Source organism: Symphodus melops, assembly GCF_947650265.1.
Source record: "Symphodus melops genome assembly, chromosome: 16".
Classification (NCBI taxonomy): domain Eukaryota; kingdom Metazoa; phylum Chordata; class Actinopteri; order Labriformes; family Labridae; genus Symphodus; species Symphodus melops.
The window spans coordinates 22,814,408-22,839,710 of record NC_136706.1 but is presented as its reverse complement, the minus strand read 5'-3'; the positions used below and the strand labels follow the sequence as shown (position 1 = coordinate 22,839,710).

At 44.8% G+C, this 25,303-nt stretch overlaps 1 protein-coding gene across 1 annotated transcript; it reads right to left on the bottom strand.

Annotated features, from left to right (window-relative positions):
* Nucleotides 1-450: 450 nt before the first annotated feature.
* LOC306836624 (uncharacterized protein) lies at nt 451-24,288 on the bottom strand (the record flags this gene model as incomplete). Its single annotated transcript, XM_079363800.1, has 11 exons — nt 451-625; nt 718-1,000; nt 4,649-4,812; nt 5,006-5,288; nt 5,973-6,136; nt 6,330-6,612; nt 18,941-19,104; nt 22,355-22,637; nt 23,327-23,490; nt 23,682-23,901; nt 24,228-24,288. 11 exons carry the CDS (start codon nt 24,286-24,288, stop codon nt 451-453), a joined length of 2,244 nt encoding a protein of 747 aa, XP_079219926.1.
* Between the last annotated feature and the right edge of the window lie 1,015 nt (nt 24,289-25,303).

Genomic DNA, 25,303 nt, shown 5'->3' with positions numbered 1-25,303 from the left:
TTTACTTCTTGTTCTTCTACAACTACTTATACTGTTTTTTCTTCTGCCATTTCCTCTTCTGCGACTTCTTCCACTTTTTTCTTCATCTTCTACCGATTCTTCCGTTGCTTTTGTTAATTCTTCTTCATTCAGCAGTGTTTTGTTTAACATTTCAGCAGTCACATCCTCACTTACAGCACATAAAACTGTTAAACAGAAACAAGACAACGGTTGAATGCTGCGGTGAAAGTTCTTTATTTTCTCTAATTGTACAGCAAAAGAAAATCTTGCCAGAAATGTCAGTGTGCTCGACTCATTTCAACTGATGTTTAAATGAATGGTCATTGACCGACAGTGAAGAAAAATTCTTACAGGGTTAAAGCAGTATATTGCGTTTGAATTTAAGAGAAAGTCGCCTGGAGCCCAACAAAAAAAAAAAAAAAAAAAAAAAAACCTCAAATACTTCGAGACTCAAGTGTTGCTATGATCTTCTGATTCTTCCGCTTCAATGCCGGTCACTTCCACCTCACACAGAGTCAGGTACTGGTTCTTGTCTGGCAGCACAATGTTGACATAGCGGCCTTCCATGCCATTGCACTGAAAGGTTTCAGAGACTCCAGCTCCTATTGTTGAAATCACTGTGCATCTAAAGAAAACATGAAAACAACATTGTGGGTCATATGTTGTTGCAGTGGAATCGATATCACAGGTTGTTGTATTTTATAATTAAAGGTCTACCTGGGATTAGCGTTTCCATTGTCATCAAGTGAATCTCCGATGCGGATCTCAGCACCGTTGATCCTCTCTTGGCAGCAGTCTCTCCTGTTAGTGATGGTGACACTGGTGATCTTGTACCTCTTCTGTAGGTCCAGTCTCCACCAGGAAGTTTTGTCGTTCTCTGTGTGGGTACAGGAGCCCTCCCCCCACACGCTTGCACGATTTCCGTCAATGGCCCTTTCTGGGACAGCATCCCCATGCAAGGAAGACTGAGCGACTTTCCCACCTAGAGCAATATTAGTATCTGGAGAGAGATAAACAAATACTTGTAAGTATATTAAAAAACAAAAAAAAAATGTAAGTGTTTGTGAACATTTATGTGGGTAACCTAAGTGTCTGTTGACCCAAATAGATGTGAAATAAATCCATCCACTTGGTTGTTTGTGGTCTGTAGTCTTACCATCTAGAGAAAAATGCTTCGTTTCAAACCGTCTCATTTTGTGATGTCACAGTGGGATTCTGGAAAGAAAATCCCCTCCCCTCCCCTGGTATCTCCCACCATGGACTCCACCTCCAGACGAGAGCTACACTTTTGCACAGGTCCGCCATTTTTATTCTCTCTACATAAGGCTGAACGATTCATTGTTTTCTGATCAAAATCGCGATTTCAGAAAATGTGATCACCGCCGTCTATTCTGCCCCAGCGTTTGACCTCTTTAGTCTGATACACAGATAGCTAACAGTTTTCCTCCAATAAAGAAGCTGAAGTTTCTTTGTCCAGTCTTTAATAAAGTTAGTGCTGTGAAACTACACAGATATCAAATATAAGTTAATCTCATAATATGCTAAACAACCGAAAAGTCCGCTAGCTTGATGCTAACGTCTATGAGAATTTGAATAGGAATGCTAGCGGTTAGCATCGCGAATGTGTCAAATGTTATCTTGCGTTGCAACCTTATTAAACATACTCAATAGATACAATGCAAAATCTGAACATGAAATGACGCTCACAGCCAAATGTTTCGGCCGTATGGCTAGAAGGAAAAAAAAACAGTCGCACAGTTTGCATACAAATAACAGTGTAATGCATATGCCAAATTGCAATTTTACATGCATATGATACGCCTAGCAACACATACCAACTGGTTAAGGTTAGCCTAGCAACACATAGCCTACTGACTGGTTAAGGTTAGGAAAAGGGATTGGGAGAGGTTAGAATAGTTGCCTATGCGTAACCTCTTGACTCCTGATGAACGTGAGGGATTGGCGTATCATATGCACTCAAAAATGCAATTTGGCGTATGCGTCGCAAGACATTAGAACGTTGTGCTATTTATACGCAAAACTGTGAGATCAGACTGAAGAAAATATGGAGACATTGTTGGCTTCTCTTATTGCATAACTTCTGCTGTCTGAACTTTGACTTCCTGTGAACTAAGTCACCTACAGCAACCCCAAAGGAACAAAACATAACACTTCTGTGTCACGTTTTCGAGGTGGAGAACAGGGAAGGAGGACCCAATTGCAGAAAACAAGATTTATTTTAACTAAAAAGGCAAAAAACAAAAACTTACTGTTCAAAAACAAAATGCAAAAACCACGAGGAACAAGGAGACAAACCACATACCAGGACAAACGGCAAAAGACAATGAACCGACAGGAGACTGAGGAATAACACAGACAGACATGGGGTAATCAGACACAGGTGAGACTAACGAGACAGGTGAGGACAATGAGGGTAATCACAAAGGCGGGAAACACAAGGAACAAAGAACACAAGACCAGAACAACTGAGGACCAGTACAAAGTCAAACCTGACACTGAAAAGACGAATGTAAACACCAGACTATAAAGTATTAAAACACACAAGGGAAACACTTACAAGACTAAATGTAAAAATCAGAAAACACAGACACAGGGAAACACTAGGGAACAAAGCAACCACACCAGGAATCACATACAAGTAACGCAGGAAACAATACAGAACACTAAGGATAGAAAACTAAAACGAAACAAAGAACCAAACCATGACGCTTCTGACCAGATTTCTGTCAAACTGACACTAAAACCAAGAACATCTCTGCGTTTCTTCTTAATGAATATATCTGAAATCAATTCTTAACTTTAGTTTTCATTCTATAATTTTAGAGTTCTGGCATTTAAAGTTTTAACTGGTATGATGTAATTTCCTGTCATGTTTGTGAATGTTACTGTACATTGAGAACATTGCACAAGCTTGATTTGAAGAAACTCGTGATAAAAAAATCGAAATCTCAATTTCTGCCAGAAAAATCACAAATAGATCTTTTCCTAAAATCGTTCAGCCTTATCTCTACAGAGGAGTGATGTCTACTGGGAAAACTGAGGGGGCGGGGCTTATTTAAAGAGACACACACCAAAACAGAGCATTCTGAGAGCAGGTTTCTACAGGGTCACAAACCTCCTCTGCTGCTTGATTCATGTTATATTTGGACCAAAGCACAGAAACACAGATGTTTCATATAGAGCACAGAGGGACTGTTTGAAAAGGGGGACAATATGTCTCCTTTAATATATGTTCATCTGAACTAAGGTTGCAAAAAACGGCAGTTAGCATCGTATGATTGAACCTTTAATAACTATTGATGCATGGTTTGACACAAAGTATGGTTCAACTCACCTGGGACAAGGATGTTACCTAAGGGTTCACCAGCAACTTCCACCTCACACAGAGTCAGGTACTGGTTCTTGTTTGGCAGCACAATGTTGACATAGCGGCCTTCCATGCCATTGCACTGAAAGGTTTTAGTGACTCCAGCTCCTATTGTTGAAATCACTGTGCATCTAAAGAAAACATTGTGGATCATATGTTGTTGCAGAGGAATCGATTTCACAGGTTGTTGTATTTTATAATTAAAGTGAAGAAATAAAATGACAGATCAGTTATGAAACAGGTATCATCAGTTCTTTAGTTTTCAGTGTCTGTGTTAAAAGGACATGAAACATGAAGTTCTCTTGGTCTACCTGGGATTAGTGTTTCCATTGTCATCAAGTGAATCTCCGATGCGGATCTCAGCACCGTTGATCCTCTCTTCGCAGCAGTCTCTCCTGTTAGTGATGGTGACACTGGTGATCTTGTAGCTCTTCTGTAGGTCCAGTCTCCACCAGGCAGTTTTGTCGTTCTCTGTGTGGGTACAGGAGCCCTTCCCCCACACGCTTGCACGATTTCCGTCAATGGCCCTTTCTGGGACAGCATCCCCATGCAAGGAAGACTGAGCAACTTTCCCACGTCGAGCAATATTATCTAAATAGAGATAAACAATTACTTATTAAGGGGCATTTCAGGAAGTTTCAGAAGTATATTAAAGGGGACATATTCTGAAAAATCCACTCTTAGAGTTTTTTGAACATTTATTTGGGTAACCTAAGTGTCTGTTGACCCAAAAGATTTGAAATAAATTCTACCACTCCTTTGTTTGTTGTCTGCATGAGTCTCAACACCTAGCAAAAGATGCTGCATTTCAAATGCTCTCAGTTTGTGATGTCACAGTGGGATTCTGGTAAGAAAAGCCCCTCCCCCTTACCCTGGTATCTCCACCTCCAGACGAAAGCTAAACTTTTGCACAGGTCTGCCATTTTTATTTTCTCTACAGGAGTGATGTCTACTGGGAAAACACAGGGGAGCGGGGCTTATTTAAAGAGACACACACCAAGACGGAGCATTCTGAGAGAGCAGGTTTCTACAGGGTCACAAACCTCCTCTGCTGCTTGATTCATGTTATATTTGGACCAAAGCTCAGAAACACAGATGTTTCATTTAGAGCACAGAGGGACTGTTTGAAAAGGGGGACAATATGTCTCCTTTAATATATGTTCATCTGAACTAAGGTTGCAAAAAACGGCAGTTAGCATCGTATGATTGAACCTTCATTAACTATCGATGCATGGTTTGACACAGTATGGTTCAACTCACCTGTGACACAGATGTTATCTGAGGGTTCACCATCAACTTCCACCTCACACAGAGTCAGGTACTGGTTCTTGTTTGGCAGCACAATGTTGACATAACGGCCTTCCATGCCATTGCACTGAAAGGTTTTAGTGACTCCAGCTCCTATTCTTGAAATCACTGTGCATCTAAAGAAAACGTGAAAACAACATTGTGGGTCATATGTTGTTGCAGAGGAATTGATTTCACAGGTTGTTGTGTTTTTGATAATTAAAGTGAAGAAATAAAATGGCAGATCAGTTATGAAACAGGTATCATCAGTTCTTTAGTTTTCAGTGTCTGTGTTAAAAGGACATGAAACATGAAGTTCTCTTGGTCTACCTGGGATTAGTGTTTCCATTGTCATCAAGTGAATCTCCGATGCGGATCTCAGCACCGTTGATCCTCTCTTGGCAGCAGTCTCTCCTGTTGGTGATGGTGACACTGGTGATCTTGTAGCTCTTCTGTAGGTCCAGTCTCCACCAGGAAGTTGTGTCGTTCTGTGTGTGGGTACAGGAGCCCTCCCACCACAGGCTTGCACGATTTCCATCAATGGCCCTTTCTGGGACAGCATCCCCATGCGTGGAAGACTGAACAACTTTTCCACCTAGAGCAGTAATATTATCTAAATAGAGAAACAATTACTTATTAAGGGGCATTTCAGGAAGTTTCAGAAGTATATTAAAGGGAACATATTCTGAAAATCCACTTTTAGAGTGTTTTTGAACATTTGGGTAATCTAAGTGTCTGTTGACCCAAAAGATTTGAAATAAATTCTACCACTCCTTTGTTTATTGTCTGCATAAGTCTTACCAGCTAGAAAAAAAATGCTTAGTTTCAAAATGCTCTCAGTTTGTGATGTCACAGTGACAGTCTGGTAAGAAAAGCCCCTCCCCTCCCCTGGTATCTCCACCCATTGACTCCACCTCCAGACAAGAGCTACACTTTTGCACAGGTCTGCCATTTTATTCTCTCTACAGAGGAGTGATGTCTACTGGGAAAACACAGGGGAGCAGGGCTTATTGTATTTAAAGAGACACACACCAAAACGGAGCATTCTGAGAGAGCAGGTTTCTACAGGGTCACAAACCTCCTCTGCTGCTTGATTCATGTTATATTTGGACCAAAGCACAGAAACACAGATGTTTTATTTAGAGCACAGAGGGACTGTTTGAAAAGGGGGACAATATGTCTCCTTTAATATATGTTCATCTGAACTAAGGTTGCAAAAACCGGCAGCTAGCATTGTATGATTGAACCTTCAATAACTATCGATGCATGGTTTGACACAAAGTATGGTTCAACTCACCTGGGACACAGATGTTACCTAAGGGTTCACCAGCAACTTCCACTTCACACAGAGTCAGGTACTGGTTCTTGTTTGGCAGCACAATGTTGACATAACGGCCTTCCATGCCATTGCACTGAAAGGTTTTAGTGACTCCAGCTCCTATTGTTGAAATCACTGTGCATCTAAAGAAAACATGAAAACAACATTGTGGGTCATATGTTGTTGCAGAGGAATCGATTTCACAGGTTGTTGTCTTTTTGATAATTAAAGTGAGGAAATAAAATGACAGATCAGTTATGAAACAGGCATCATCAGTTCTTTAGTTTTCAGTGTCTGTGTTAAAAGGACATGAAACATGAAGTTCTCTTGGTCTACCTGGGATTAGTGTTTCCATTGTCATCAAGTGAATCTCCGATGCGGATCTCAGCACCGTTGAGCCTCTCGTGGCAGCAATCTCTCCTGTTGGTGATGGTGACATTGGTGATCTTGTAGCTCTTCTGTAGGTCCAGTCTCCACCAGGAAGTTTTGTCGTTCTCTGTGTGGGTACAGGAGCCCTCCCCCCACACGCTTGCACGATTTCCATCTATGGCCCTTTCTGGGACAGCATCCCCATGCAAGGAAGACTGAGCAACTTTCCCATGTCGAGCAATATTAGTAGCTGGATAGAGATAAACAAAAGTAGTCTTGTTAACGTTTGTTCAGTATATTAATGGGTTAATCAGCAATATTATTACCTTGACGAGGAAATGTTGAAGATAGATACAGAAATAATATGAAAATTAACTTAACATCAAAATTGCTAAAGAAAGGACGTCACATTTATTAAACTGGAACTTAAAATAAATTAAGACACTATTTTTTCTATAACATATACACATTTCGTTTTTTAACAAAGACTCAAATTTATTTTTACCATTTGCGCTGCATGTTGCTCCTAAAACAGCCAAAAGTACAAAGACCACAGCTGGAGTCATCCTGTGAACGACATTTTTAAATATTAACGTCAAACACTCACATAATGTGACTGAAACCTTCATTTTGATTCATGGAGGCCAAAAACATTTTCATTTCTCTCTGCTTGGTTTAAACAAAGTAAAAAAGAATAACAGTCCCATCGATATACTGATTGTTTTTGTTGTATGTGATATTAAGTTGTTGCCAATATCAGAAATGCAGGGGTGTCCAAGTGAGGGCCTGTCACGTTCCGGGTAGGAAACAGGGAGGAGGACCCAAGTGCAGAATAAAAATGTATTAACAAAAGACATAACAAAAACTTACTGAATTAATAAATCCAAAACGTTCTGAGAGCAAAAAAAAAAAAAAAAAATCAGGAGGCGAAAACACAGGGCACAGCAGCAACCAAAGACACAACGACATACAAAAGACAATGACCCGACAAGAAACTGAGGCAAACACAGAGACTAAATAGACATGGGGTAATCAGACGCAGGTGAGACTAATGAGACAGGTGAGGAACATCAGGGTAATCACAAAGGCGGGAAACACAAGGAACAAAGAACACAAGACCAGAACACTGAGGACAAGTACAAAGTAAAACCTGACACTGACACCACCAAAACCAGATCTACAAAATAAAACAGGAAATACTAAAGACTAGACTTAAAACACAAGACCGGAAATAAACTAACAGGCAACATAGGAGGACACAGGGAAACACACTGAAGACAGAAGTAAACACAAGACTATGAAACATTAAAGCACACAAGGGAAACAATCCACATTAGGAAACAAATAACACTAAGGACAGAATGAAAACTAAAAGAAACACAGAGACAAAACCAAACCATGACAGGGGCCATTTGTCTCCCTTGAGGCAATTTTTTTTATTTTTGTGGCCCCTGAACTCAATTGAAGAATCAGAAGATTTTGGCCCCTATTTTGTTATTGTTTTTTTTGTTTTTTTTTGAACAGCTTGGACTATTTTCCACGTTTTATTAACTATGAAAATGAACATTGCATAATTCTTGCAAACACGCAGACTGTTATTTAATAATCTGAGTTTAATACAGAAAGCTTTTTTTTTTAAATTAACCACATTACAAACAAATAAAAAAACAGATAAAGAACAAAAAAATCTAAGTATTTAATTTCCTTTTATTAAAGGGTTTCTTTGTGAACCTTTTGATTATGATCTAAAAAGCCTTACTGTTTAAAAGAAATAGAACAAAATAGTTTCTCTCTTTACTTAGTTATTGTGTTTTTTTATGTTATTTTTGTAGAGGTCAAAATACAAAACCTGAGTTGCCTGTAAACCTTCATTTTGTCTTCATGGTGAAGTGGTGTGTGTGTGTGTGTGTGTGTGTGTGTGTGTGTGTGTGTGTGTGTGTGTTGCAGGCTGGTGGAGCTCACGCCTCAATACTACCTGGGAAAACTTTCTCTCGAGTGACAGCAAAGAGCTGCTGATCGAGCTGAGGCAGAGTCTGGAGCCGCCGGCGTCCTATGAGCAGGACGGAGAGTCAGACGCTCAGAGCCGGACTCACAGAGACGCCATAGAGACAAGCACGGAGCTATGCATCGTCCAATGAGAGTGAAGAAGAAGTTTGACGTCTCAGGAGAGGACGCTAAACCCAACATGGTCACTTTAATGTTTGACACCCTAAGTTCACTACGAAAACAAATAAGGAAAAACAACCCGATGGCCCTCCCAGAGGCGGGGTGGAAGAAGGGCTAAAACAGACGGATTTCCCGGTAACGACAGGGACGGATACGGACAAAGATTCTAGGATCACGAGAAGATGCGGGTGTGGGTGGGAGAAGGTGACCACCTTCAGAGGTTTGGGGATCCACCAGGGAAGGAAAAAGTATGAAGAGGGAGGCCAGCAGCAACATTGCACTGCAACCGCAGGTCAGACAAGAGGAACCCAAAGCCAGGTCACAAACCACAGCACTGAGGGATCCACCGTTGCTGCAGAAAGGCGGGTGGAGGACACACGAGGGCCCTTGATGGACGCCAATGCCTCTGAGAGTGGCACTGACAAAGTCACACAGAACACAAAGTAACCCCAACAACCGCGAGCAAAGCCAGAGGACAGAGAGGAAAGAACCTGGAAGGAGGCAGATGGTCAAATGGCCTAAAGCTAATGAAGTTGCGGTCTGGCAGAAGCTGGACAAGGACCTCAGCCTTATCCTGGACCATTCACTGCGTGGCCAGGTGGAAAGCAAGCTGAATCATTTTGGAGACATCCTCTATGATGAATGCAGAGGCAGAGTTGGAGTAACTGCGGAAAAGCGGAGGGAGAGGAGGCAGTCGGTGAAGAGGCGGCGTCAACTCCGAAAACAGTGGAGGAAGGCAAGCAGAGAGGAGAAGGAGGGCATGAAGCCACTGTGGGACGAGGTGAGAAAAGATCTTGCCGGCCCACGGAGGGCAGAGCGCATCCGCAAGCGCCAAAGGCGGAAGGAGAAAGAGAATCCCATCAAGCATGCCAGACAGCTGCTAGAGGACAAGAGGAGTGGAAAGCTGGACATTACCAAGTCTGAGCTGGAGGATTACATCAAGGAGCAGTACAGCGACCCAGTGAAGTCAACTCCGCTGGGATCCCCCTGTCATGTTCCTCGCCCAGCTCCCCCAACCTCCCTCTTTGATGCTGCCCTCCCCAAACGCAGCGAAGTGGCAGAGGTGGTCCGGAAGGCAAGAGCTACCTCAGTCCCAGGCCCTAACGGGATCCCATACAAGCTGTACAAGTACTGCCCAGGGGTCCAGAGACACCTCTGGAATCTGCTGAGAGTGGCCTGGAAAAACCAAGTCATCCTGTCAGAGTGGCAAAAAGCTGTCACAATTTTCATCCCAAAGGAGCAGAACTCCAGCACGATCGGCCAGTTTAGGAGTATCGCCCTCCTGATAGATGGATGGATGGATGGATGGATGGATGGATGGATGGAGATAGATAGATAGATAGATAGATAGATAGATAGATAGATAGATAGATAGATAGATAGATAGATAGATAGATAGATAGATAGATAGATAGATAGATAGATAGATAGACGGACGGACGGACGGACGGACGGACGGACGGACAGACAGACAGATAGAAGCCTTTGAGATCATCCTCATAGGGGCTAGGAAGATGGTCGGAGGAGTGAAACTGCCGTCAGGAAAAAGGCTACCAGCAGTGAAAGGCTACATGGATGATATCACCACCATACTCCAGACAGCAGCATGCACAACAAGACTGCTGAAGAGGATCGACGAGCTTGTGGGCTGGGCGAGGATGAAGATCAAACCCCCCAAGTCACGCAGCCTGACGATCAGGAAAGGAGTCAGAAATGATAACACCATCTTTGTCGCAGGTGGTGAGAATATCCCATTGCTGGCAGATCAACCTGTTCGTAGCCTGGGTCGCACATACACAGCAAAGCTCTCTGACAGGCAGATGGGGGAGGCAGTGAGGAATCAGCTCGCAGATGGCCTGACCAAGATCAATCGAAGCCAACTCTCCGAAAAGTACAAAGTTTGGTGTCACCAGTTCATACTGTACCAAAGGGTGATGTGGCCACTGAAGATGAGCGAAATCCCCTCCTCAGCGGTAAGCAAGATGGACGGGCTGGCAAACTCGGCACCCAGATAAGAACGGGAAGAAAATGGAAAGCCCAAGAGGAGGTCGACATGGCAATCGGCAGGCTGAAGCACCGCGAGGTGGTCGGCAGAGTCCAGGAGAGTCGAGCAGGCCTTCCGAGGGGCGATACTCCCTTGTTCTGGTCAAAGGCTTCCAAAGAAGACCGGAAAGCCATGGTGGTGGTGGAAGTGGCAAGAACTGAGCAGGAATGCCATAACATCAAAGTGGTGTCCCAGGGCCAGCAAGGACGTTGGACGTCATGGGAAGGTCTCACAGACAGGTCCATGTCATGGTCCGATTTATGGAAGATCCCCCAAGCTAGGTTCAGCTTCCTGATCAGAGCAACATATGACACCTTGCCTTGTCCCCGAAACCTCCACCAATGGTTTGGTGCTGAAGAGAACTTTCCTCTTTGCAACACCATCAACGCAAGTCTCCAGCACATTCTGTCAGGCTGCACGACAGCGCTGTCCCAGGGGCGCTACAGGTGGCGATACGACCAAGTGTTGAAGAAGCTGGCAGAGGTGTCAGAGTCATGAAGAGAGGAGGCAAACAGCAGACCTTCTGCTCGAGGACGACATCCCATCCAGTTTGCGAGGGCTGGAGAGAGATACAGCAAGGCTCCTCTCACCGGGAAGAGAGTGGACCATGACGGTCGACTTGGGAAAGCAGCTCCAGATCCCCAGGGAGATTGTGGAAACATCCCTGCGGCCAGACCTTGTCTTGTGGTCAGAGGCTAGCAAGACAGTCCTCCTGGTGGAACTCACCGTACCATGGGAGGGAGGTATGGAGGCTGCTTATGAGCGGAAGCCAACCAAGTATGCTGATCTGGCGGCAGAGTGCAGGGAGGCGGGCTGGAAAGCTGTTATCTGCCCTGTGGAAGTGGGGTGTAGGGGCTTCGTGGGTTCCTCAACTGCTCGCCTACTCCACGACATGGGATGCACAGGACCGAGGCATCGGAAAGCTATGAAAGAGCTGGCAGAGGAGGCGGAGAAAGGCAGCTTCTGGCTGTGGCTAAAAAGGAAGCAGAAGGGTTGGGGGTAAACACCTAGGGCATCAGCAGGGGGTGGCAGGGAGAGATCCCTGCCATCGCTCCACCACCACGAGATGTACTGGGGTTAAAGGAGCGAAACGTTGATGAGTGGTGGTCCCCAGCTGATGACCCGTTTAGACCCGCAGAGGTGTTCAGTGAGGTGTCATGGCACACCTGTTCAAAAGGCACTGGAGGAGTTGCGTCAGGCAGCAATGCCCTGCAGGAAAACCAACACCTGTATCTTGATGAGCTGAAATTTGTACGAAATCTGAAATCTCATCTCATCTCTTTTGGATGTGATTTCAAACAGACTTTTACAATTTAAAAAAAACTCTTAATATATCTGACATGCAGTGGCTTTGGAAAATACTTTTCCCTTTGTTGTGTTTACTTAATTCTTGATATCATTTAGAATATTTTTTTATTCAATGAGGGATTTCTGTGTTTCTGTCTGTGGGCTGTTAAAAACATTGAAGTTGTAGCACTGCAAAACTACTTTATTCAACGTCTTTAATTTTTCCAGCTAAAAGCAATAAAACACACACGCCATCATGGGAGTTTGACTTCTGTGCAGAAGCTTCTCTGAGGCGACGAGAATCTTTTCCAGCTTTTTGACACCGTTTGTATGACCTTTGACCTTTCCTGTTTCGATCCTCTTTCTCTCTCTCGTCTCCGTGTCAGCAACAAAACTCTTTCCTGTCCTCCTTTTTAAATAGATTTGTCCGACACGTCGCAGCCTCTTTTTAAAATGATGACGATGGCGATGTCTCTGTCTTCTATTAAATCTCCAGATTGATTTCTCTGCATTTCTGTTTTTCTTTGCGTCAGAAGTTAAAAACATCAGGTAACTTTGTCACCTTTACACACGTACCTTCAGCCTGGACTTTGTCTTCTTCTACAGGTTTCTGTGTGCAGACAAAATAAAGGTTTAAGTTGAAGGTCCAGCTTTAAAGCACATCGACTGTGATGTAAGCGAGTTTAAACGAGTGCAATGCTGGATTTAGAGGAGTACAGCTGTTAGTGCACCAGGTCAAAAACATGGACTTTGATCAAGAAGTGTACATACAGAGCTGAAAGATGAAGCCAGTGCAGAGGTGTGTTTAATCTGCAATTCTTCTAAAGGCCAACAGGGGGCGACTCGAGGTGTAAATGTCCCCCCTTCATAAATGTATGTTCTCAGTCTCTAGTTTCAAGTCATCTTCAAGCTGCCTGATGATCATTTAGTCAGTTAATAAACTCCAGATGTTTTATCCCCAACATCAACAAAGAACAGAAAACATAAAGCAGCTGTTTTGTTCCAATCACTGAGATCTCAGAGCGAATTGACGGAGAGAAGGCAGCAGGATATAATCAGGAGAATTCAAAACTATGGAATATTTTTCCACGATAAAATTAGGCCACGTCTTCTGCGTCCTTCAAGTTGAGACGCCTCATCACAGCGTGCAGAGTTTACGTCTAAACCTGGGTTATCATGGAAGTGATCACAACATACAGTCTGTTGAATCTCCTGTTTTATTGCAGATTTCCTGGACATGCATTCTGCTGTGCCTCAACAGACACATGCAGAGTGCTTCATTATCACAGTGAGATATGCATGAGATCCACAGAGCGCTTTGATGATCACACTCCTTTGACCTTCTCGTCGACTGCCGGACTCTTCAGAGCAGTTTCCCTCATGCTGTGGTACCCGTCCTTATTCTGCCTGAACATCTTCCGCTTCATGATGGCCATCCGGAGCATGGCGTTGTTGGGGTTGAGCAACTTCCTGTTCAAGAGGACAAAAAGAATCCTGTGAAGAATCAGACAGCGAAATAATTCTGGTATTTTTATTTAGTTATTGCTCAGATGGTTTGTGATTCCTGCATTTTCTATCCTGGCCGTCTTTGTAAATATATTTGGATCCAAATGACTGATGGGTAAAATAAACCAATAGATCTCTTCAGCCTGCAGCAGTGAAACAGGCTGTAAAGGCAGCAATTATCATTATTCCTTAGTTTATCTGGCTCAACGTTGTCTACAAGAACGTTTAACTTCTCTTATTGTAAATTAATTCTTTGCACAGCATTCCCACTATCGTCATCCAAATCTTTATTATTCTCCTTTTACTTCTTGTTCTTCTGCTTTTACTATTTCTTCTTCTCCTACAACTACTTCTTGTTCTACTTTTACTGTTTTTTCTTCTTCTACTACTTTTCTCCTGCTATTTCCTCGACTTCTTTCATCTTCTACTGATTCTTCCGTTGCTTTTGTTAATTCTTCTTCATTCAGCAGTGTTTTGTTTAACATTTCAGCAGTCACATCCTCACTTACAGCACATAAAACTGTTAAACAGAAACAAGAGAACGGTTGAATGCTGCGGTGAAAGTTCTTTATTTTCTCTAATTGTACAGCAAAAGAAAATCTTGCCAGAAATATCAGTGTGTTCGACTCATTTCAACTGATGTTTAAATGAATGGTCATTGACCGACAGTGAAGAAAATTTTTTACAGGGTTAAAGCAGTATATTGCATTTGAATTTAAAAGAAAGTCGCCTGGAGCCCAAGAAAAAAAATCTCAAATACTTCAAGACTCAAGTGTGATCAAGCTATGATCTTCTGATTCTTCTTCTTCTGCTTCAATGCCGGTCACTTCCACCTCACACAGAGTCAGGTACTGGTTCTTGTCTGGCAGCACAATGTTGACATAGCGGCCTTCCATGCCATTGCACTGAAAGGTTTCAGAGACTCCAGCTCCTATTGTTAAAATCACTGTGCATCTAAAGAAAACATGAAAACAACATTGTGGGTCATATGTTGTTGCAGTGGAATTGATATCACAGGTTGTTGTATTTTATAATTAAAGTGAAGAAATAAAATGTCTACCTGGGATTAGTGTTTCCATTGTCATCAAGTGAATCTCCGATGCGGATCTCAGCACCGTTGATCCTCTCGTGGCAGCAGTCTCTCCTGTTGGTGATGGTGACACTGGTGATCTTGTAGCTGTTCTGTAGGTCCAGTCTCCACCAGGAAGTTTTGTCGTTCTTTGTGTGGGTACAGGAGCCCTCCTCCCACACGCTTGCACGATTTCCATCAATGGCCCTTTCTGGGACAGCATCCCCAAGCATGGAAGACTGAACAACTTTCCCACCTAGAGCAATATTAGTATCTGGATAGAGATAAACAAATACTTATAAGTATTTTTTTTTTTTTAAATCTACTTTTTTAAGTGTTTGTGAACATTTATGTGGGTAACCTAAGTGTCTGTTGACCCAAATAGATGTGAAATAAATCCATCCACTTGGTTGTTTGTGGTCTGTAGTCTTACCATTCAGAGAAAAATGCTTTGTTTCAAACGGTCTCAGTTTGTGATGTCACAGTGGGATTCTGGAAAGAAAATCCCCTCCCCTGGTATCTCCCACCATGGACTCCACCTCCCGACGAAAGCTAAACTTTTGCACAGGTCCGCCATTTTTATTCTCTCTACATAAGGCTGAACGATTCATTGTTTTCTGATCAAAATCGCGATTTCAGAAAATGTGATAATGTGATCACCGCCGTCTATTCTGCCCCAGCGTTTGTGTGTGTGACCTCTTTAGTTTGATACACAGATAGCTAACAGTTTTTCTCCAATAAAGAAGCTGAAGTTTCTTTGTCCAGTCTTTAATAAAGGAAGCACTGAAAAACTACACAGACATCAAATATAAGTTAATCATCTCATAATATGCTAAACAACCGAAAAGTCCGCTAGCTTGATGCTAACGTCTATGAGAATTTGAATAGGAATGCTAGCGGTTAGCATCACGAATGTGTCAATTGTTGTTATCTTGCGTTGCAACCTTATTAAACATACTCAATAGATACAATGCAAAATCTGAACATGAAATGACGCTCACAGCCAAATGTTTCGGCCGTATGGCTAGAAGAAAAAAACAGTTGCACAGTTTGCATACAAATAACATTGTAATGTCGTACAATTCATACGCCAAATTGCAATTTTACATGCATATGATACGCCTAGCAACACATCAACTAATATGGAAAATATGGAGACATTGTTGGCTTCTCTTATTGCATAACTTCTGCTGTCTGAACTTTGACTTCCTGTGAACTAAGTCACCTACAGCAACCCCAAAGGAACAAAATATATCAACACTTCTGTGTCACGTTTTCGAGGTGGAGAACAGGGAAGGAGGACCCAATTGCAGAAAACAAGATTTATTTTAACTAAAAAGGCAAAAAACAAAAACTTACCATTCAAAAACAAAATGCAAAAATCCAAAAACCACGAGGAACAAGGAGACAAACCACATACCAGGACAAACGACAAAAGACAATGAACCGACAGGAGACTGAGGAATAACACAGACAGACATGGGGTAATCAGATGCAGGTGAGACTAACGAGACAGGTGAGGACAATGAGGGTAATCACAAAGGCGGGAAACACAAGGAACAAAGAACACAAGACCAGAACAACTGAGGACCAGTACAAAGTCAAACCTGACACTGAAAAGACGAACGTAAACACCAGACTATAAAGTATTAAAACACACAAGGGAAACACTTACAAGACTAAATGTAAAAATCAGAAAACACAGACACAGGGAAACACTAGGGAACAAAGCAACCACACCAGGAATCACACACAAGTAACGCAGGAAACAATACAGAACACTAAGGATAGAAAACTAAAACGAAACAAAGAACCAAACCATGACGCTTCTGACCAGATTTCTGTCAAACTGACACTAAAACCAAGAACATCACCCGTCTCTGCGTTTCTTCTTAATGAATATATCTGAAATCAATTCTTAACTTTAGTTTTCATTCTATAATTTTAGAGTTCTGGCATTTAAAGTTTTAACTGGTATGATGTAATTTCCTGTCATGTTTGTAAATGTTACTGTACATTGAGAATATTGCACAAGCTTGATTTGAAGAAACTCGTGATAAAAAATCGAAATCTCAATTTCTGCCAGAAAAATCACAAATAGATCTTTTCCTGAAATCGTTCAGCCTTATCTCTACAGAGGAGTGATGTCTACTGGGAAAACTCAGGGGGCGGGGCTTATTTAAAGAGACACACACACCAAAACAGAGCATTCTGAGAGAGCAGGTTTCTACAGGGTCACAAACCTCCTCTGCTGCTTGATTCATGTTATATTTAGACCAAAGCACAGAAACACAGATGTTTCATTGACAGCACAGAGGGACTGTTTGAAAAGGGGGATAATATGTCTCCTTTAATATATGTTCATCTGAACTAAAGGCTGGTTCACACGGCAGGATTTTAATATTGTCGGCCGATTCCCCAAACTTTAGAGACCACACATGGCGATAAATAATCGGAGGTTTTACAGTTTTGATCGAACAGTGTGTGGTGTGCGGCCACACGGCAACATCAACACACCATACACGAACCGATTTCGCTCGCGAACGTCCCCCGATCAGACGGGAAATCTCACAAAACCTCTCGAGATCAAACGTGATTCCAGAGTCAACAAACGGACGAAGAGGATGTAATAGGGATCGTTTGTGCTGTTTTTATGTGAAAAACACGTTTTAAAAAGAGGCGTCGGTCAAAGGAGAGGAGACAACAGGAGCATGAGCTGTACTTGCTACATGATGATATGGAGGTGAGTTGTTGTTTTGCTCCCGGTGTTTTCGCTACTACGTCACCTCGCTTTCTGATTGGCTATGCGTCACAGTCAACAGGCTCGTGCTCGTTTTCTCCTCGAGGGAAACACCACACATGATGAGAGATCGGGCCAAAACAATCCAACATGTTGAATATCCCCGATTTGAGATCGGAGCGGTCCCGACATTCTTCCCACCAGACGAGAGCGGTCTGAACACACCACACACGGCAGGATGATCTTAAAAGATTATTTTATGATGATCGGGGCGTCCTTAAGATTATCAGAAGGGGAGAATCTGGGCCAACATCGGCGTAATTATCCTGCCGTGTGAACCAGGCTTAAGGTTGCAAAAAACGGCAGTTAGCATTGTATGATTGAACCTTCAATAACTATCGATGCATGGTTTGACACAAAGTATGGTTCAACTCACCTGGGACAAGGATTTCACCTAAGGGTTCACCATCAACCTCCACCTCACACAGAGTCAGGTACTGGTGCTTATCTGGCAGCACAATGTTGACATAGCGGCCTTCCATGCCATTGCACTGAAAGGTTTCAGAGACTCCAGCTCCTATTGTTGAAATCACTGTGCATCTAAAGAAAACATGAAAACAACATTGTGGATCATATGTTGTTGCAGAGGAATCGATTTCACAGGTTGTTGTGTTTTTGATAATTAAAGTGAAGAAATAAAATGGCAGATCAGTTATGAAACAGGTATCATCAGTTCTTTAGTTTTCAGTGTCTGTGTTAAAAGGACATGAAACATGAAGTTCTCTTGGTCTACCTGGGATTAGTGTTTCCATTGTCATCAAGTGAATCTCCGATGCGGATCTCAGCACCGTTGATCCTCTCTTCGCAGCAGTCTCCCCTGTTGGTGATGGTGACACTGGTGATCTTGTAGCTGTTCTGTAGGTCCAGTCTCCACCAGGAAGTTTTGTCGTTCTCTGTGTGGGTACAGGAGCCCTCCCCCCACACGCTTGCTCGATTTCCATCAATGGCCCTTTCTGGGACAGCATCCCCATGCATAGAAGACTGAACAACTTTCCCACCTAGAGCAACATTATTATCTAAATAGAGATAAACAATTACTTATTAAGGGGCATTTCAGGAAGTTTTAGAAGTATATTAAAGGGGACATATTCTGAAAAATCCACTCTTAGAGTGTTTTTCAACCTTTATTTGGGTAATCTAAGTGTCTGTTGACCCAAAAGATTTGAAATAAATTCTACCACTCCTTTGTTTATTGTCTGCATAAGTCTTACCTCCGAGCAAAAAATGCTGCATTTCAAATGCTCTCAGTTTGTGATGTCACAGTGAGATTCTGGTAAGAAAAGCCCCTCCCCCCCGGTATCTCCCCCCATGGACTCCACCTCCAGACGAGAGCTAAACTTTTGCACAGGTCCGCCATTTTTATTCTCTCTACAGAGGAGTGATGTCTACTGGGAAAACACAGGGGGGCAGGGCTTATTGTATTTAAAGAGACACACACACCAAAACAGAGCATTCTGAGAGAGCAGGTTTCTACAGGGTCACAAACCTCCTCTGCTGCTTGATTCATGTTATATTTGGACCAAAGCACAGAAACACAGATGTTTCATATAGAGCACAGAGGGACTGTTTGAAAAGGGGGACAATATGTCTCCTTTAATATATGTTCATCTGAACTAAGGTTGCAACAAAACGGTAGTCAGCATTGTATGATTGAACCTTCATTAACTATCGATGCATGGTTTGACACAAAGTATGGTTCAACTCACCTGGGACACAGCTGTTATCTGAGGGTTCACCAGCAACTTCCACCTCACACAGAGTCAGGTACTGGTTCTTGTCTGGCAGCACAATGTTGACATAGCGGCCTTCCATGCCATTGCACAGAAAGGTTTTAGTGACTCCAGCTCCTATTCTTGAAATCACTGTGCATCTAAAGAAAACATGAAAACAACATTGTGGGTCATGTTGTTGCAGAGGAATCGATTTCACAGGTTGTTCCATCCATCCATCCATTTTCTACCGCTTATCCGGGGCCGGGTCGCCCAGCCACCCTACGGAGGAAGCCCATTTCGGTCGCTTGTATCCGAGATCTCGTTCTTTCGGTAATGACCCAAAGCTCATGACCATAGGTGAGGGTAGGAACGAAGATCGACCGGTAAATCGAGAGCTTCGCCTTTCGGCTTAGCTCCTTCTTCACCACGACGGACCGATACAGCGACCGCATGACTGCAGACGCCGCACCGATCCGTCTGTCGATCTCACGCTCCATCTTCCCCCCACTCGTGAACAAGACCCCAAGATACTTAAACTCCTCCACCTGGGGCAAGGACTCCCCACCGACCTGAAGGGGGCAAGCCACCTTTTTCCGGTCGAGAACCATGGCCTCAGATTTAGAGGTGCTGATCCTCATCCCAGCCGCCTCACACTCGGTCGCGAACCACCCCAGTGCGCACTGAAGGTCCGGGTTCGATGGAGCCAACAAGACCACATCATCTGCAAAAAGCAGAGACGAGATCCTGTGGTCCCCGAACTGGACCCCCTCCGGCCCCTGACTGCGCCTAGAAATTCTGTCCATAAAAGTAATGAACAGAACCGGTGACAAAGGGCAGCCCTGCCGGGGGCCAACGCGCACCGGGAACAGGTACGACTTAATACCGGCAATGCGAACCATGCTCCTGCTCCGGTCGTACAAGGACCGGACCGCCCTTAGCAAAGGGCCCCGAACCCCATACTCACGGAGCACCCCCCAGAGGGCGCCGCGAGGGACACGGTCGAATGCCTTCTCCAAATCCACAAAGCACATGTGGACTGGTTGGGCAAACTCCCATGAACCCTCGAGCACCCGCTGGAGAGTGTAGAGCTGGTCCAGTGTTCCTCGGCCAGGACGAAAACCGCATTGTTCCTCTTGAATCCGAGGTTCGACTAACAGCCGGAACCTCCTCTCCAGAACCCTGGAATAGACTTTCCCAGGGAGGCCGAGGAGTGTGATTCCCCGGTAGTTGGAACACACCCTCCGGTCCCCCTTCTTGAAAAGAGGGACCACCACCCCGGTCTGCCAGTCCAGAGGCACTGTCCCCGACCTCCACGCGATATTACAGAGGCGTGTCAACCATGACAGCCCCTGCAAATCCAGAGACTTCAGATACTCAGGGCAAATCTCATCCACCCCTGGTGCCTTGCCACCAAGGAGCTTGCCAACTACCTCGGTGACTTCGGCTTGGGTGATGGACGAATCCACCTCTGAGCACTCCGCCTCTGCTTCCTCAGTGGAAGACGTAAAGGTGGGATTGAGGAGATCCTCGAAGTATTCCTTCCACCGTCCGACTACATCCCCAGTTGAGGTCAGCAGCTCCCCACCTCCACTGTAAACAGTGTTGGTGAAGCACTGCTTCCCCCTCCTGAGGCGACGGATGGTTTGCCAGAATTTCCTCGAGGCCGACCGAAAGTCCTCCTCCATGGCCTCCCCGAACTCCTCCCAGGCCCGAGTTTTTGCCTCCACGACCGCCCGGGCTGCAGAACGCCTGGCCTGCTGGTACCCATCAGCTGCCTCAGGAGTCCTATGCGCTAGCAACGCCCGATAGGACTCCTTCTTCAGCTTGACGGCCTCCCTTACTTCCGGTGTCCACCACCGGGTTCGGGGATTGCCGCCACGACAGGCACCAGAGACCCTGCGACCACAGCTCAGAGCAGCTGCTTTGACAATGGAGGTGGAGAACATGGTCCACTCGGACTCAATGCACCCAGCCTCCCCCAGGATCTGTGAAAAGCTCGTCCGGAGGTGGGAGTTGAAGACCTCGCTAACAGAGGGTTCAGCCAGACTTTCCCAGCAGACCCTCACTACACGTTTGGGCCTGCCGAGTCTGACCGGCTTCCTCCCCTGCCAGCGCATCCAACTCACCACCAGGTGGTGATCAGTTGACAGCTCAGCCCCTCTCTTCACCCGAGTGTCCAAGACACACGGCCGGAGGTCAGATGACACGACCACAAAGTCTATCATCGACCTCCGGCCTAGGGAGTCCTGGTGCCACGTGCACTTATGAACATCCCTGTGCTCCAACATGGTGTTCGTTATGGACAAACTGTGACTAGCACAGAAGTCCAATAACAGAACACCACTCTGGTTCAGATCAGGGAGGCCGTTCCTCCCAATCACCCCACTCCAGATCTCACTGTCGCTGCCCACGTGAGCATTGAAGTCCCCCAGTAGAACAATGGAGTCCCCAGTCAGAGCACTGTCCAGCACCCCTCCCAGGGACTCCAAGAAGGCCGGGTACTCCACACTGCCGTTCGGGCCGTAGGCCGAAACGACTGTTAGAGACCTGTCCCCTACCCGAAGGCGTAGGGACACGACCCTCTCGTTCACCGGAGTGAACTCCAACACCTGGCGGCTGAGCTGTGGGGCTATGAGCAAGCCCACACCAGCCCGCCGCCTCTCACCGCGGGCAACTCCAGAGAAGTAGAGAGTCCAGCCCCTCTCAAGGAGCTGGGTTCCAGAGCCCAAGCAGTGCGTGGAGGTGAGCCCGACTATATCTAGCCGGTACCTCTCAACCTCCTGCACAAGCTCAGGCTCCTTCCCCCCCAGTGAGGTGACGTTCCACGTCCCAAACGCCAGAAGCTGAGTCCAGGGATCGGGTCGCCGAGGCCCCCGCCGTCGACTGCCACCCGATCCACACTACACCCGACCCCTACGGCTTCCTCTGTGGATGGTGGGTCCACAGGAGGACGGGCCCGCGTCGTCCTTTCGGGCTGAACCCGGCCGGGCCCCACGGGCAAAGTCCCGGCCACCAGGCGCTCTCCTGCTGGCCCCAACCCCAGGCCTGGCTCCAGGGTGGGGCCCCGGCTCCGCCATGCCGGGCGATGTCACGGTCCTTGATCTTCTTCCTGTCATAGGGGTTTTGTGAACTGCTTTTGGTCTGACCCGTCACCTAGGACCTGTTTGCCTTGGGTGACCCTGCTGGGGGCTCAAAGCCCCCGACAACATAGATCCTAGGGTCATTCGGGTGCTCAAACTCCCCCACCACGATAAGGTAGCAGTTCAGGGGGGATTTCACAGGTTGTTGTATTTTATAATTAAAGTAAGAAATAAAATGACAGATCAGTTATGAAACAGGTATCATCAGTTCTTTAGTTTTCAGTGTCTGTGTTAAAAGGACATGAAACATGAAGTTCTCTTGGTCTACCTGGGATTAGTGTTTCCATTGTCATCAAGTGAATCTCCGATGCGGATCTCAGCACCGTTGATCCTCTTGTGGCAGCAGTCTTTCCTGTTGGTGATGGTGACACTGGTGATCTTGTAGCTGTTCTGTAGGTCCAGTCTCCACCAGGAAGTTGTGTCGTTCTGTGTGTGGGTACAGGAGCCCTCCTCCCACACGCTTGCACGATTTCCATCAATGGCCCTTTCTGGGACAGCATCCCCATATGGGGAAGACTGAACAACTTTCCCACCTCGAGCAATATTAGTATCTGGATAGAGATAAACAATTACTTATTAAGGGGCATTTCAGGAAGTTTTAGAAGTATATTAAAGGGGACATATTCTGAAAAATCCACTCTTAGAGTGTTTTTCAACCTTTATTTGGGTAATCTAAGTGTCTGTTGACCCAAAAGATTTGAAATAAATTCTACCACTCCTTTGTTTGTTGTCTGCATAAGTCTTACCACCGAGCAAAAAATGCTTTGTTTCAAATGCTCTCAGTTTGTGATGTCACAGTGGGATTCTGGTAAGAAAAGCCCCTCCCCTTACCCTGGTGTCTCCACCCATGGACTCCACCTCCAGACGAAAGCTACACTTTTGCACAGGTCCGCCATTTTTATTTTCTCTACAGAGGAGTGATGTCTACTGGGAAAACACAGGGGGGCGAGGCTTATTTAAAGAGACACACACACCAAAACAGAGCATTCTGAGAGAACAGGTTACTACAGGGTCACAAACCTCCTCTGCTGCTTGATTCATGTTATATTTGGACCAAAGCACAGAAACACAGATGTTTCATTTAGAGCACAGAGGGACTGTTTGAATAGGGGGATAATATGTCTCCTTTAATATATGTTCATCTGAACTAAGGTTTAAAAAAAACGGCAGTTAGCATTGTATGATTGAACCTTCAATAACTATCGATGCATGGTTTGACACAAAGTATGGTTCAACTCACCTGTGACACAGATGTTATCTGAGGGTTCACCATCAACTTCCACCTCACACAGAGTCAGGTACTGGTTCTTGTCTGGCAGCAAAATGTTGACATAGCGGCCTTCCATGCCATTGCACTGAAAGGTTTCAGAGACTCCAGCTCCTATTGTTGAAATCACTGTGCATCTAAAGAAAACATGAAAACAACATTGTGGGTCATATGTTGTTGCAGAGGAATCAATTTCACAGGTTGTTGTATTTTATAATTAAAGTGAAGAAATAAAATTGCAGATCAGTTATGAAACAGGTATCATCAGTTCTTTAGTTTTCAGTGTCTGTGTTAAAAGGACATGAAACATGAAGTTCTCTTGGTCTACCTGGGATTAGTGTTTCCATTGTCATCAAGTGAATTTCCGATGCGGATCTCAGCACCGTTGATCCTCTCTTCGCAGCAGTCTCTCCTGTTGGTGATGGTGACACTGGTGATCTTGTAGCTGTTCTGTAGGTCCAGTCTCCACCAGGAAGTTTTGTCGTTCTCTGTGTGGGTACAGGAGAACCCCCCCCACCCGCTTGCACGATTTCCATCAATGGCCCTTTCTGGGACACAATCCCCATACAAGGAAGACTGAGCAACTTTCCCACGTCGAGCAATATTAGTAGCTGGATAGAGATAAACAAAAGTAGTCTTGTTGACGTTTCTTCAGTATGTTAATGGGTTAATCAGCAATATTATTACCTTGACGATGAAATGTTGAAGATAGATACAGAAATAATATGAAAATTAACTTAACATCAAAATTGCTAAATAAAGGACGTCTTGCACATTTATTAAACTGGAACTTAAAATAAATTAAGACACTGTATTTTTTCTATAACATATATACACATTTTGTTTTTCAACAAAGACTCAAATTTATTTTTACCATTTGCGCTGCATGTTGCTCCTAAAACAGCCAAAAGTACAAAGACCACAGCTGGAGTCATCCTGTGAACAACATTTTTAAATATTAACGTCAAACACTCACATAATGTGACTGAAACCTTCATTTTGATTCATGGAGGCCAACAACATTTTCATTTCTCTCTGCTTGGTTTAAACAAAGTAAAAAAGGATAACAGTCCCATCGATATACTGATTGTTTTTGTTGTTATGTTAAGTGATATTAAGTTGTTGCCGATATCAGAAATGCAGGGGTGTCCAACGTGGGGGACATTTGTCTCCCTCGAGGCGATTTTTTGATTTTTGTGGCCCCTGAACTTGATCGAAGAATCAGAAGATTTTGGCCCCTTTTTTGTTATTGTTTTTTTGTTTTTTTTAAGAGCTTTGACTATTTTCCACGTTTTATTAACTATGAAAATGAACTGCGGAGTAACTGCGGAAAAGCGGAGAGCTTGCCCAGTGCAGAAGGGGAGGAGGGAGAGGAGGCAGTCGGTGAAGAGGTGGCGTCAACTCCAAAAACAGTGGAGGAAGGCAAGCAGAGAGGAGAAGGAGGGCATGAAGCCACTGTGGGACGAGGTGAGAAAAGATCTTGCCGGCCTACGGAGGGCAGAGCGCATCCGCAAGCGCAGAAGGCGGAAGGAGAAAGAGAGGAGTAGATTCTTCAAAAATCCCTTCAAGCATGCCAGACAGCTGCTAGAGGACAAGAGGAGTGGAAAGCTGGAGATTACCAAGTCTGAGCTGGAGGATTACATTAAGGAGCAGTACAGCAACCCAGCGAAGTCAACTCCGCTGGGAACCCCCATGTCATGTTCCTCGCCCAGCTCCCCAAACCTCCCTCTTTGATGCTGCCCTCCCCAAACGCAGCGAGGTGGCAGAGGTGGTCCGGAAGGCAAGAGCTACCTCAGTCCCAGGCCCTAACGGGATCCCATACAAGCTGTACAAGTACTGCCCAGGGGTCCAGAGACACCTCTGGAATCTGCTGAGAGTGGCCTGGAAAAACCAAGTCATCCCGTCAGAGTGGCAAAAACCTGTCACAATTTTCATCCCAAAGGAGCAGAA